The sequence below is a fragment of the Aythya ferina genome, assembly GCF_964211825.1.
Source record: "Aythya ferina genome assembly, chromosome: 1".
NCBI lineage: Eukaryota > Metazoa > Chordata > Aves > Anseriformes > Anatidae > Aythya > Aythya ferina.
Genome location: NC_140296.1, coordinates 119680107 through 119693829, shown reverse-complemented (window position 1 = coordinate 119693829; position 13723 = coordinate 119680107). Strand labels below are relative to the sequence as shown.

Sequence of the window (13723 nt, the reverse complement as noted above, 5' to 3'; positions counted from 1 at the left end):
GCCTCAAGTTGTTGCCTTTTCCAACCTAAAGGTTGGAAATGAGGAGGAATGTCTTCTCAGAAAGAGCAGTCAGGCATTGGAACGGGTTGCCCAGGGTGGTGGTGGCATCACTATCCCTGGGGGTGTTCAAGGAAAGGTTGGACGTGGTGCTTAGGGACATGGTTTAGTGGGTGACACTGGTGATAGGGGGATGGTTGGACCAGATGATCCTGGAGGTCTCTTCCACCCTTAGTGGTTCTACGATCCTATGATTTATGACTTCTGCAACTCCCCTTTTAAAAACCCTCTCTCCTTCGCTTTATATACATCTTTTCCTTCTTATTTTTTTCTTTAAAATCACCACATCTTTCCAAACCTCGCACCCGCCCCCCCCCCTCCGCCCCTCTTCCCCTCCCCGGCCACCGCGGGTCCCCGCCCGCCCCCGGGGCCGGGCCGGGGCGGGGAGGGGGCGGCACCGAGACCGAGCCCCGCTCGGCGGCGGCGCCGGGGCCCGGCGGGCCGGGGGTAAGTGGCGATCTCTGCCGGCCCCCTGCCCCGCAGACCCCCGACCCTCATCCCCCCGGAGCCCCTCGATCCTCCCCATAGCAGGGCAGGAGGATGGGGTCAGATCCCGGGGGCTGGGGAGGGCAGAAGGGGCGGCCGGGGGGGCAGGAGCCGGGGGGGACCCCAAGGAAATGATGGGGCACGGCTGGGGGGGGCTTTGGCTTTGCTTGCGGGGCGGGCGGCTGCTTAGGGCAGGGGGTTTGGTGCGGGTTTTTTTGCTTGTTTGCACAAGGTGCGGGTTTCCCGGAGTTTTGTCGGTGTAGAGGGGCGCTGCGAAATGAGCAAGATGGGGGGTAGGGGCTGGGGGGCTTTGTGCAGCAGCGGTCCTGGGGTGGGCAGCAGCGCTGGCTGCACGGGGAGTGCTTCGGGGCCAGTGGGAGCCTTAACTTTTTGTCGGGGGCAGGTGGAAGAAAGAGAGAGGAGAGGCAAGCGCTGGCTCTTCCAAGCAAAACACATCCATAAGAGGTTGCTTCACCCCTGTCCTAAGGGATCCGTGTTTGCAGGACGGCTTCCATCTCGTTCAACCCTTGCCCTCGCCCGCCTCCGAGGCAGCAGGGGCAGTTTGGCATCAGGATGCATGTGTGCATGGGGCTGGAGCAATTCACACCTCCTGCACTGCCGCTCCGCCAGCAGCGTGCGCGTCGCATCACGGATGCTCCTCTTGAGCGGGTAAGGTGGAGCAAGGAGGAATATTTATAGCGCCTTCTTTGCAATGTTCTGTCCTTGCCTCTAGTACTTGTCAAGCCAAGGATGAGTTTAGTGATGGGCACATTAGCCAAAAAAAAATAAATCAGATAAAAGGGATTAAATGTCAGCGGACAACCCTGGGATGGCAGCCTTCATGTACCTGGAAAAAAAATCAGCCTCCTTCTAAATCAAGATTGGGTAGGTTCTTGAGCACAATCACAAACCCATTGTTAGAAAAAGAAATGTAGAGTCCGCTGCATGCACCCTTCCATTATTTCATCCCAAATGACAAGTCGATTTGCTCTTCAGCACAGGAAGCGTATCTTCCAGCCAGGCATGGCAAACACGGAGCACAGTGTGGATAAAATGGGGGCTGCACTGACAGTCGAGCTTTGGCAAGCTAGGAGGGGTTAAAGCGGAGCATTATTTGAACAGAAGGCCTGGGACAGGAGCACGTTGCAGGAAAAGAGTCATTCAGCCAGCGGTGCTCGCTGCAAGGCAGCCAGGGTTCAAGAGCCTGCTCGAGAAGCGCAGGTGCGGTCTCTCTGCCAGGCTGCTGAGCACTCGACTGCGTGAAGATATTTAAGAGATTTTTGATGAGGGAGGAGGGAGGGTATTCTCTTCCCAAAACCCTTGCTGCTGTCCTTACAGCTGCATTGATTGGTGAGCTGCACCGTTCAGATGCACGCAGCAGGTGAAACCTTGCATTCTTCTCTTGGCTTGGGTTCAGTGAAAAACAAAACAGGACAAGCAAGACTTGATATGGGCAGAATAAAGACCTCTAGATTTGGCTCAAAGTAGCGCCGTGAGTGAAATATGAAAGACATATGCCGTCTACAAAAGGCTGTCATTCTCCGGAGTTACTATAAGCATCGATTTTCAGTCGTCTCCTTCTCTTTGCAGCAGCATCCCCATGGCGCTCTTCACAGGAACCGGCGGCCATCTTAACGGCACCGACGCCGTTCCCTGTGGGGCAGGTAACACGACAGAGCCAGGCCTGCCGCGCTCACACGCCTACTACGCCCTCTGCTACTGCCTCCTGATTTTGGCCATCATCTTCGGGAACGTGCTGGTCTGCCTGGCCGTGCTGAGGGAACGCGCCCTGCAAACCACCACAAACTACCTTGTGGTAAGCCTGGCGGTGGCGGACTTGCTGGTGGCTACTTTGGTGATGCCGTGGGTGGTGTACCTGGAGGTGAGTGTGTCGGAGGAAAGACCAGCAGAGCTGGACCGTGGTATGAGTGCATGCGGCGCTCAGGTTATGCCAGCTCTGGTACAGATAAAGCCCCTTCATATTTCAGCCCCCCAGCCAGCTCCAGAGCACTTGTAGGGTGTGTGGTAGCCCACAGCATCACACAGGTGGCCCTGGTGGGCTGGACACAAGCTGGACAAATGCACCACAGTCCCCTGCTAGCAGACACGCTCAGCCTTGCTCTTCCAGCCTCTTTGAGCTCAAGCAGCATCTCGGCTGCAGCCAGTAGTGTAGGCTGTGGCCCCTGACGTGCTGACACCGCTTTCATCTGAGCATCCTTGGAGCTGACTCTTGTCAGCCAGGAGGGTTGCCAGTGAGCACCATGATGTCTCGGGAATGGCCGGGGGAGGAAGGGGGGGTGGAAACTTCTTACAGCAACTCTTCTCGGAGTCCAGATCAATCCCTGCCTGCCGGCCAAAAAATGAGCAAAGGCAGTCAAGCCCTCATCTCCTGTGGAGCTTAAGAGCCTTAATGTCCATGTCATTAGGTCAGCTCCCAGCAACATTCCCCAAGTAGGCTGACAAAGAGATGAAGCCAAAGAGCGTGCTCCAAAATCCCTTTAAGTCAAGTGAGCGTTCTCTCAATAACTTCAAAGGATTTGTCAAGCCCTCAGGGTTTTATTCTCCATTTCCCTGATCTTTGCACATTGGGCTGGTGTAAACTGATGTTGGCATGACGGTGCATGGTCTGAGCAGCACCATCAGATATAGGGCGGCAAGGATGGACTCCAAATCCCCCCACACACTGCGGCAAAATCCTGAATTACCGAAGCCACTCCCAGGGCAAACATTTTTGCTACAGTAAATACAGGAATGCATGCTACAGCTGGCATTTTTATCTGTTCTCTTTAGCATTTTTACGCTTATTCAAGTAAATTGGTAGAGCTAGGAGAATTAAGAGTGAATGCCTATGAGCCAGAAGCTTTCAGCTGCGCCCTGTTAGCCCTGTTCCCATGCTAACAGAGACAGAACAAACCTCTGAGCCGTGACCTCTCTGAAGCCTCGTGCTCTTTCTCTAAGGGGCAAGGTGAGATCAGGCTGGAGGGTGAGTAAAGCATTCTGCTGACAGCTGCCCACCGTTGGCTGACCTCCTTCCCACAAAGCAGAGCAGCAGCAGAGAGGGATTTTGACTTGTGCCTGTGGACTGTGCAGTGCACGAATAGAAAGTAGGACGGTACAGGACAACTCCAGCAAATGCCAGACCTGCTATGTGCATGCAAGGAGATCTGATCAAGCAGCAGGAGAATGGCAGTGGCCAACACTGCCACCAGAACATGTTCAGTAGCCAGCACAGCTCTAAGCTTTGGCACAGATATTTCCCTTATGTTAATCCAAGCCACTGTCCCAAACTGTGTCCGATGCAGCCTCAGCAAGACTACAATTAAAAGAAATTAAGTGTCTGCTCTGTGTACGAGGGCATTGATGGGTAATTATTTATGTATAGCATCGCTGTGGAATGAAAGAACAAAGCGAGCACCATGATGCTGCTTGTGTGATCATGTTCCTGATGAAGTCAGTAGCGACATTTAGACTAATTTGTGTGGAAAGAACGATAAAAAACAAGGAATAAGGGACAAGAGGGGAGGGGAAGCCATCCCAGCAAACCCGAAATAGACTCTCCATTTTTCTTATAACTAAAAGTATTACTAAAAGGCAAATTTTATTTCAGACTGCTCGCACAGGAATATTCCATCACCTCAAGCATAATTCCAGTCTCTAATGAAATCACAATGTGCTTTTCGTTAGGAAAAGATTTACTGCTCGCTATCACTGTGGAAAGGGTGGCACTGGGGCACATCTGTGGAGCAGCCTCTGCCCCCCAGCAGTATTGTGGGCACTGTTTTGCAATCGCAATGGCAGGTCCGTTCCCTCGTTGTGTTTGCAGGCCTGTTCAAGATTCGTTTTCCACTCTGAAGCTTGGAGAATCAAAGTAACTGATCCAAGAGACTGCAGAAGTAACCCAACAACAGGGAGAAGGACCTACACACATCTCAAATCCAATCTACCATGCCCGGCATTACGCAGTACCCTCTAGATAACTAGGCTTTAAGACTCTAGAAACACTAGGATTAAAAAATAAATAAAATAAAAATAAAACAGTCAAAAAAAATACCTCCAAAGTTGTTTAGATATTTGTCACTGTTTATGGAATCAACAGCGCTACAGACGAAGCAGAAATTGCATCATGCTTCAGTACACTCTGGGCCTGGAAATTGCCAAGAGATCATTCAGTCCCTGAAACCGCATACAATACCTGTACATCTGCTGAGCATTTGCCAAACCAAACATCTGAAACCTGGCCATTATTTATGGGGAAGCTAAAGGTGGATGAATCCCTCAGATTTAACTGTCACCTGTGAACTTTATGTGCTTTACGCTCGATTTTAAGAGCCATCTGTGGTCTGGACCTTCTCCATGAAATCTGCCTTTTTATCCATCAGGCAGCCTAGATCTGTCTCGTTCTGAGAAGTCTTTTGGGAAGGCTGTGACAGAGCAACAATAGGAGCATTTTATAACCTCAAAATTCTTATCTCCAGCTAATGAAGTTTCTGGCACAAAATTGCTATTCTGTACAGTGCCTAGCAATCGCCTGGGTTCAACAGGTAGGACTAATATAGCAGTGCTGCTACCCTAATTCTTCACTGACCTCTGGGGCTTTGGCATTTGATGGAATCAATACCATCATGCCTTATAGTCAGCATGTAAATGGAGGAGAACATGCAGCAGCGTGGCCTGTAACATCTTTCTTGGGCTTCTCATAACATCCAGTTCTAACTCCAAAAAGGAAAAAAAGGCTTCAAAAGGTGATTGTCACTGATGTCCAGTGTCTGTGGCTCTCACAACAGAACGGTGAGACCTATAGCTGCTCTCGGCATTCAGGGAGCTCGCCAGACTACCATCAAAGGGAGAACAAAAAGATGAGTTACTGCAGCTCAGCAGTTTCCCACTCGTCAGCTGGCCTGTCTGCTTGCATGCTTTTAGTTGCTCTGGCCGTGCAAAAGCATAAGCAGCGATTTCACAGCTGCGGGGAGCTAATCGCAGCCCCAAGAAGAACTTTCTCTTAAAACTCAAGCGAGCATGCTTAAATGCACAGCTGCTTACGTACCTGCTCATACTTTAGTCACTGCTATCCATGCATCATTATATAAATATGATTTACAGAGATTGATTTGTTTATTTTTAAGGATTCAGGAGAATGACAGATTTCTGTAAGTTATGAATGCACGATGATGGCTTTTCGATTGGAAGCCTTCCTGAAGTGTTGGAAAGTTAAAAATAGCAATACTGTAGCTTTGTGGATAATGCAGACTGGTCATCAAGCAAGGCAGGGTGAGAACCTGACCTGAATGGTCTATAGGGAGCTTTAGCATCATCTTTGACAGAACCAGGATTTCATCCTGGACTCTGTTCTCAGTTCTGCTGCACACGCACTGAGTGGTAATGAGAGATTGTATCAGCTCATCTCTCTGTGGTTTGCTCTCATCATCGTAAGAGAAGAATAATATTTGACCATCCACCTCACCCAGGCAGTTGTGAGGAGACATTCAATTAATACCTGTGATGTGCTTTGAGATTCCTGGATAAAAGGCACCAGAGGGATAAAGAATAGATACCCTGCCAGCACATGGAAACCAGAAATGCACACTGGCAAGCTATAGCTTCTGTAACAAAGATGAGCGGAACAGAGCAAGAAACTAAAGAGCAGAAATAGAATTAAAAAATTATGAACAAGGCCTGTAATAAAAGGGCTCTCTTCATTGTTAAATTCTGGAATAATTCTGTATTATCATGCATGTAAACATTAACTACTTCACTGACTTCCACAGGGCTGCTCCTCCTTTTAGAAGCTCTGACTGATGAAGCGAGGATGGGTTTTAAGCCCAGCATTTTGATCTGCCAAGCATCCCCGCAATGCAAGCTGCAGCTTAGCATACAGGTGGCGTGATCTGAATGTATCATCCTGAGAGCGTTCACGTCAGGGCCATTTCCACCAGCACCTTCTTCAGTTTTAATGGTTTACATTCCCAGAGCTCCTCCTTGGGCTTCACATTCAAACACACTCAGGACCTTGGGAACTCCCTCCCTTAAGTGCTTGCACATCTGCTGGGTTAGCAGCTGGCTTCCTTGCAAACACCTGGCAGCAATTCCTGGTGACATATTCTTCAGACTCCACAGATCACACTTACACACTGCATTTTGTTATACCCCAGACTACAGGAAAAAAACCCTTACTGGATCCCACTGCAAAGGTTTCCAGCGCTTATAATTTTGGGGTATTCTGAGGTGGGTAAGCAGGTCTCAAAATCTTCAGCTAAAACACAAATGGTGTGGGATTTCTTTAAAAACTGAATCTGTTCAAGTCATTTCAGAAGGGCAGCCTTCAGTTTGTACATCTTGTAGCCCATCTACAGAAAATCTTTAAGATTTTTTTTGTTGTTTTTTTTTGTTGTTTTTCTCTCTCTTGACTTTTTTTTTTTTTTTAAAGAAAACAAAGGAGCCCCAAAAACTCCAGATGAAAGCACAATTCCTTTCTGCATTTTGCAGGCCTATTTCTACTTCTCTCCCATGCATCCATTCAGTGAATTTAGGTTTAGATCATTTAGATGATCTATTGGGCAGTTGCTTGTTTTGGTACCTGACTTTGGACACACAGCAGCTGGGTCCAGCAGAGAACATCCCGGAGACACACAGCTCACCTCAGGAAATTTTGGTGCCCACGTGTAGGAAAGCTGGCACAGAAACAATCAAAAGCGTTTCACAGCTGTGAAAAGCCTGGCTCCACCTTCTCAGAAACGTGGCTCCAACCCTCTCAGTGACCTCCCGCTAGGCACTGGGGTCCCACAAATCCACCTCTTCTCCAGGCTGAACGAGCCCTGTTCCCTTAGCTTCTCCTCACAAGACAGGTGCTTCAGCCCCTAAGGACCATCTCAGTGGCCCTTTGCAAGAATCACTCCAGTTTATCGATCTCCTTTCCATACTGGGCCCCAAAACCTGATGCAGTACTCCAGATGTGATCAGAACATAAGCAGAGAGACCAGGAACTGGTGTCAGTTCCCGACAGCTTGCCATTAGCTTCTTTTGCTGTATTCCTCCATCGGGTTTATCTCTTGGAGAGCAGGCTCCCTCCTTGTTCATCTCCTACCAGGAGCAGGTGCTGAGGCTGACCACCTTGAGATTAAAAATTCAAAACAACCAGAACAAAAGCTAGACATGCTAGCAACCCAAAACCCTTTATCTGAGTAGCTTGTGAGTTCTCATTCAGATCTGATCATCAAAATCTGTAACCGAGATAAGAATCCAAATGAAGTTCTGGAGAAGCCTCGGGTCTCAGGTCACTGTTTCATGCATAAATGCATAAAATTTGCAGCACTTTTCCAGCTCGCTGGCTGCAAGAGAACTCCAGCAGCTAAGCTGAGAAGCACTTTTAGCCTTTAGATTTTGTCAGATAATCCTTAATCAAAGGATGTATACAGTGATATCATATTTAATTCCATTTATCATGCTAGACCTTAAGGAAATGGATAGCTGCTGTCTATTTCTTCATCCTGCCTCCCTCTGTAAGAGTCAGAAAAAGAGTGAAATTGAGGTGCAGATCCTGGGTTCCCCGTGACCCACCCCTGTGTTATCCTGACGCCTCACTTTCCCTCTGCGCATCACAGTGAGTATGAATTCATCTGGCTGTCGAGGTACATGAAGGAGAGCACCTCCTTATACATAATCTATTAGGACTCCGTGCAGAGCGAGGCTGACATCTTTGATTGCTGCTGCAGGTGACCGGGGGCGTCTGGACTTTCAGCCGCATCTGTTGCGATATCTTTGTCACCATGGATGTCATGATGTGCACGGCCAGCATTTTGAACCTCTGCGCTATCAGCATTGACAGGTGAGTGCCAAGCACACACAGGGGAATAGTCTGAGGGTGGGGTAGGCCCCGTACCCGACCATGGAAGAGACAAGGACGTGGTGCTGGCACAGGCTTTCCTGCACGTCTGTCACTGCCACTGCTGCCGTTAATATGGCTTTGCCCACCATGTGCTGGAATATGTCTGTGCTTAAGAAAAGGATAGAGAGAGACTAGCAATGAAACATCACAAGTTGGTAGTCAACTACATCCTCATCTTTTCTGAAAGACACACTGTACCTTTGTAACTTCTGGTTCAAGGGTAAGTGCATGAGGCAGCTCTCTGTGGTTGCTCCAGACTGCTCCCTCCCAGCAGTGCACATATAGCCATAGGGAGTGGAGGGGAGGTTTCCTTGGGTTTCTAGGTCTAGCTGGTACCATGCACGGTGTAGTTTCACAATGCTAATGGATCTGCAAAGTGTTTCTTCCCAGTGCTGCCAACTAACTCAAATTTCCTCTATTCCTCCCCGCAATACCCTGCTCACCATTTTTACAAACTGCTGATCCCATCATCCGATCTTCCCCCCTTTCCTCTCCCATCGCTTCACCACCTCTGCCATCGCATTCCCTGTGTGGCTTTCCTTCCTCCTTTTCAAACCTGGTCCTTCTCCTCATGCCATTCTTACGTCTCCTTTTTCTGGAGCTGTTTTGGTCCGCAGGTACACCGCAGTGGTGAAACCCGTGCAGTACCAGTACAACACCGGGCAGAGCTCCTGCAGGAGGGTCTCTCTCATGATTGTGATAGTCTGGATGCTGGCATTCGCAGTGTCGTGCCCTCTCCTCTTTGGCTTCAATACTACAGGTAAATGACATCCCAAACAATCTTGCATAGGGAGGGGCTGGAAGTTGAGCTGCCCTGTGTATGGCCAGGTCATTTAACATGGGTCCTGCAGGCTTTTCAAGTTACAGGAAATTTTAGGGAACTGGAAAGCACCCTGTGAAGGGTGACAAAAATCTCCCATGCTGGAGAGCAGATGTGCTGTTGTCTAAACTTGCCATTTGCTCCAGCAGACAGGTGCAGGGGAGCCTTCCTCCCTCTGAGCCACAGGCAGAGGTCCTCTGCTCCCCATCCATCCTCTGGGCAGTGCCTGAGGCGAGAAGGGGGCACAGGGAGGGAAGTGCTGCTCCCCCTCACTGCCTAGTCCAGACATGGTGCAGGTGGTGCACACCTCTGCATCTAGGCGGCTCAGAAGCTGCCAGAAGAATGGGAAAAAGGAAAAAGGATAAAGAATCCTCTGAGGAAGGCTGGGGGTAGAAGTGAGAGAAGAGGGCAGAGCTGTTGGCCGGAACAAGCAGATGTGTGTTGAGTCATGCTGGATGACCCGAGGCAGAGCCCATTTTAAGCACCGGTTAGGTGAGCGGGTAGGCCACAGTATAATATGCAACAACGGAGATTGGAGATACTTGCTCTCCTTAGACTGCCCTTGTCCCTCAGCCATCAGTCGACCTGCTTTGCCAACACACCAGGGCCTCCTTGTAATAAATTCTAGCAGCTCAGCCTCTCCTCTCTCTCTCTTTCTCCTCCCCAGGGGATCCCAGTGTCTGTTCCATATCCAACCCTATTTTCGTCATCTACTCCTCTTTGGTGTCCTTCTACCTCCCCTTCATGGTGACCCTGCTGCTCTATGTCCGGATTTACCTCGTGCTAAGACAAAGACAAAAGAAGCGAACCCTCACCCGGCAGGGCAGCCACAGCGCCAGCACCAAACCGTGCTGTGCACACGAAGTAAGATCCCCATGGACGCAGTAGGAGCTGTCAGAAAGAACAGAGCATGCATTATCTCTTCCCCTCAGAGGGTCAAAGCATGGAGTGGAAGGGACGTGACATCTTTTCATCATGTCACTCACTCATACACCGTGATACTTGAGATGCAGAAGCTCTGGTTAAGCCCTTTCTCAGCCCTCTAGAAAGAAGGTATCCCAGGTGTATCTCTGCCCTCTGGAACCAAGCAACTGGAAAAGAGCACAGCCTACATCAATGTTTCTTTCAGAGCTGTGCTTTCTCAGCCGTGCAGAAGTCTGGCTAATTTCATTTGTTGATTTTAATTTCTTCATTTATTGATTTCTACTCTGAAGTTTCATTCTCAGGGGTTCACAGACTTTAATAACCCAGATTATTAATAAAAAATCTCTTCATCTGGCAGGCTTACGAGTTCAAAATGCTCATGGTGCATGCAGCATTTGTTCCACTGACCTTTCTAGATGAAATATCTCAACCATGGGAACTGATACACTAGGTTGAAAGGGATCACCTGGTCACTCATACCCACTTCTTTTACCCATTTTCTCAGAGCAAAGCAATGTTAGAAAAGGGTGGGGATGCTGAGGGGAGCGGGGTGGACACCAAATGCAAGTGACAGGTTAATAGAGGGGGTGTTTTATCTCTTGTTCTCATGCTTTTCTTTGGTGGGATGGAGGCAGAGAGTTGTCAGGGCCTGATCCACCCCTCTGATAAGCCCAGGCCTGCCCCAGTCTCTGGATTTTGTGCCATCTCCAGAGGATAGTCTTAGTGCCCAAGAAACAAGTGGGGCTAAGGATGACTCACAACTTTCCCCATCATCCTTTGACCCAGGCAATGGATCGGATGTTTCCCAGTTCCTCTGTGGCATCCTCTTTTGCAGGAACACATCGAGAGGCAATCTTTGTCAGACAGATGCCAGGGCACTTTTTCCCCTTGTCTCCCGCTCAAACGCTCAGGCCAGGAGATGTCTCCCAAAAGGAAACTGCTGACAGTCTTCAGCCTCCAGCGGTACCGCAGCTTCTGCCAAGACGCATCCCTCAGCAAGACACCAGGGACTGCACAGCACAACAGGCTGGAAGAGAGGAGAAAGAGTAGGAGTCCAGGGCTGGAGGTGCGGAGGCTCAGCAATGGCAAAACCATCAGCTCTCTGAAGCTAGCACACCAGCAGCCCCGGCTGATCCAGCTTCGGGAGAGGAAGGCTACCCAGATGCTAGCTATCGTCCTGGGTGAGTGAGAGCAGCTCTGTCTAGTGCAGCACAAGGGGTGCCTTTGCTTTCTCTTTTCCTTCAGGATTTTTACGTTTTCGTTCTTATTTCATTGTTATTATTATTATGAAGCTGGAGTGATCCTGAGTTCCCAAATGCAGACATGCAGCAACTCTGGGTACAGAAGGGGAAACAGGCAAGGAGCAGCAGAGGAACCAGCTCATAGAGCTCGACAGGGAAGTCGAGAGACTGGAGCCTGAGCCACCTGCCACAATCAGCAGACAGACTGCTTCCCCTAATTAACTCAATACTAGTAGGGAAATTATGCAACCCTCATCATAGCTTATTAAAACAGCTACGGCAGTAGTGTTAAGCTCCTGAACTGTGGCCACTGTCACCAGGCTGCATCTAAAGCCCCATTCATTAATATAATTGACCCTAAGGAGCCTGAGCTCTTGCAAAGTCCCTCTGCATCAGGAATAAACGCGACATTTTATTAAGAGGGTGGGTGAAGAGGGCACAGGTGCAGGCCTTTTTCCGAGTCGTTGCTTCTCTCTGAAGTCAGGGATTGTTTTCTCTCTCTCTCTCTGAACTCAGGGGCGTTCATAGTCTGCTGGCTGCCCTTCTTCTTGATTCACATCCTCAACGCCCACTGCCCAGCCTGCCGTGTGCCCCCGGGGCTGTACAGCGCCAGCACCTGGCTCGGCTACGTCAACAGCGCCCTCAACCCCATCATCTACACCACCTTCAACACCGATTTCCGCAGAGCCTTCCTCAAGATCCTCTGCTGCTGACGGCGGGGCTGGCACTGAGCCACTCTCAGCCCCCCTGCGTCCACCAGGCTGTGGGTCGCAGCTGGGGCCTGGGCTGGGGATGTGGCGTGGGCCCTTCCCTCCTCCTGCTTTATCACGGGGAGAGCAAGAGCCACCCTACCTGCATGGCTGGCTTTGAAGAGCACAAGTCCTTCAAAGGGAGGGAGGGAAGGACGACACAGAGGTGAAATGGCGAGTCCTCCTGCCGCCACAGCCTCGGCCTGCTGGAGGCACCCAGCGCGTGAGCAGCAGCCCTGAGGCATGGGCAGAACGCGGCCGCTCTGATAAGGATCCTTATCCCTTGGATCAGGAGCCCAGGGCAAAAATTTGGCAAGGAAACTTAGGGAGGGAACACTGATGTAGAAACTGTAGCACCGCTGCTGTCTCCATCGATGGTTTTGTCTATAATAAATGCAAACGAAACATCCCCTTGTATTGCAGTGTTCCCTGCAGGTGGCGAGGTGGAGACCAGTGACAGTCTGGTTGTTTCTCCCATCTTTTCCCCTCGCTGTGCAGGATCCAGTGACTCACCCGAGGCTCCAGCTCTCGCTCCCAAGCTTAGGCTTCGCTGCGCTGTTAGCCACGCTTGTTTGACAGCTTTGGGTGTAACCGCGTGTTGTCCCTGCCTTTGTCTGTGCCACAGCTCCTCCATCCGGGCAGTGCTCCCTCTCCTTCCTAACACAAAGCCAAGACTTTGTCCTGGAGCACGTAGCAGAGCTCTAGCTGCTTCTTTTTTCTGCGGGGTTTGGGGGGGAGATGCTAGCGGACAGCATGTGTTTGTGCGGGGAGGTGCCCTCCGTGCTGTATTGTAACTGCAGTAACCCAATAAAACACGTGTCTAACTGGAAGCTTTGGTGCCTTTGTGGTGAACACGGCCCTGCCATAAGCCTCTTCTCACCTGCAGCCTTCTTAACACCTTCCCTGCATGAAGTGATCATCCTCCCAGGCACCCACAAGAGGTCATTACTGCTGCTTGTGTTGCACTAATGAAGATCAAAGGAGGAGAGTGGTTTTCCCAGCCTCACACAGTGAAGCGCTAGTGAAACTGGGAGAGAAATCAATGTCAGCTGTAAACACCTCCAGCAGATGAATTCTGAAGAGACGGTCAATTGCCAGAAAGGTGGAAACAAGGAAGCAGATCTGTTAAAGGATGACTGGGTCCATTTCAAGCTCTGGCCTAGCATCCCTCAGTTGTCGTGTTCAGTCTAATGCTGAGTTTGAGCTTGGTCTTCAGGCAGTGATCCCCAAGATGATTCGGGGTGATAAAACCATCTCTCTCCCTCTCCCTCAAGTACTGCTTGAGCTCCATGCCCCAGTTTTCCTGGGGCAGTAGGACACAAGTGGCCTTGCGGGAAAGGCCAAGGAGCAGAAGCGAGTGCAGGTGCAGTGAGTTGATGCCTCCCTGCCTTCCCCAGTAACCCAGAGGGACAGCAGAGGAGCCCCAGCTCCAGTTATTTGCAGTAGAATAATCCACACTCCCTCAATGTGTAACTGAAATACCTTCTCTTAACCTTCATTTTCTACATTTTCATCTTTGCTGATTTTCCCCCCAGTCCAAGAGCATCTGGAAGAGGAGAGGTGA

At 50.1% G+C, this 13723-nt stretch overlaps 1 protein-coding gene across 1 annotated transcript; it reads left to right on the top strand.

Moving 5' to 3' along the window:
* Nucleotides 1–458: 458 nt before the first annotated feature.
* Nucleotides 459–12989, top strand: DRD3 (dopamine receptor D3). The gene is made up of 8 exons (XM_084507299.1): nucleotides 459–504; nucleotides 947–1212; nucleotides 2134–2425; nucleotides 8253–8365; nucleotides 9043–9185; nucleotides 9913–10109; nucleotides 11005–11350; nucleotides 11927–12989. The coding sequence occupies exons 2-8, from the start codon at nucleotides 1121–1123 to the stop codon at nucleotides 12121–12123; spliced, it is 1380 nt and encodes a 459-aa protein (XP_084363425.1). The 5' UTR covers nucleotides 459–504; nucleotides 947–1120; the 3' UTR covers nucleotides 12124–12989.
* The last annotated feature ends 734 nt before the right edge of the window (nucleotides 12990–13723 follow it).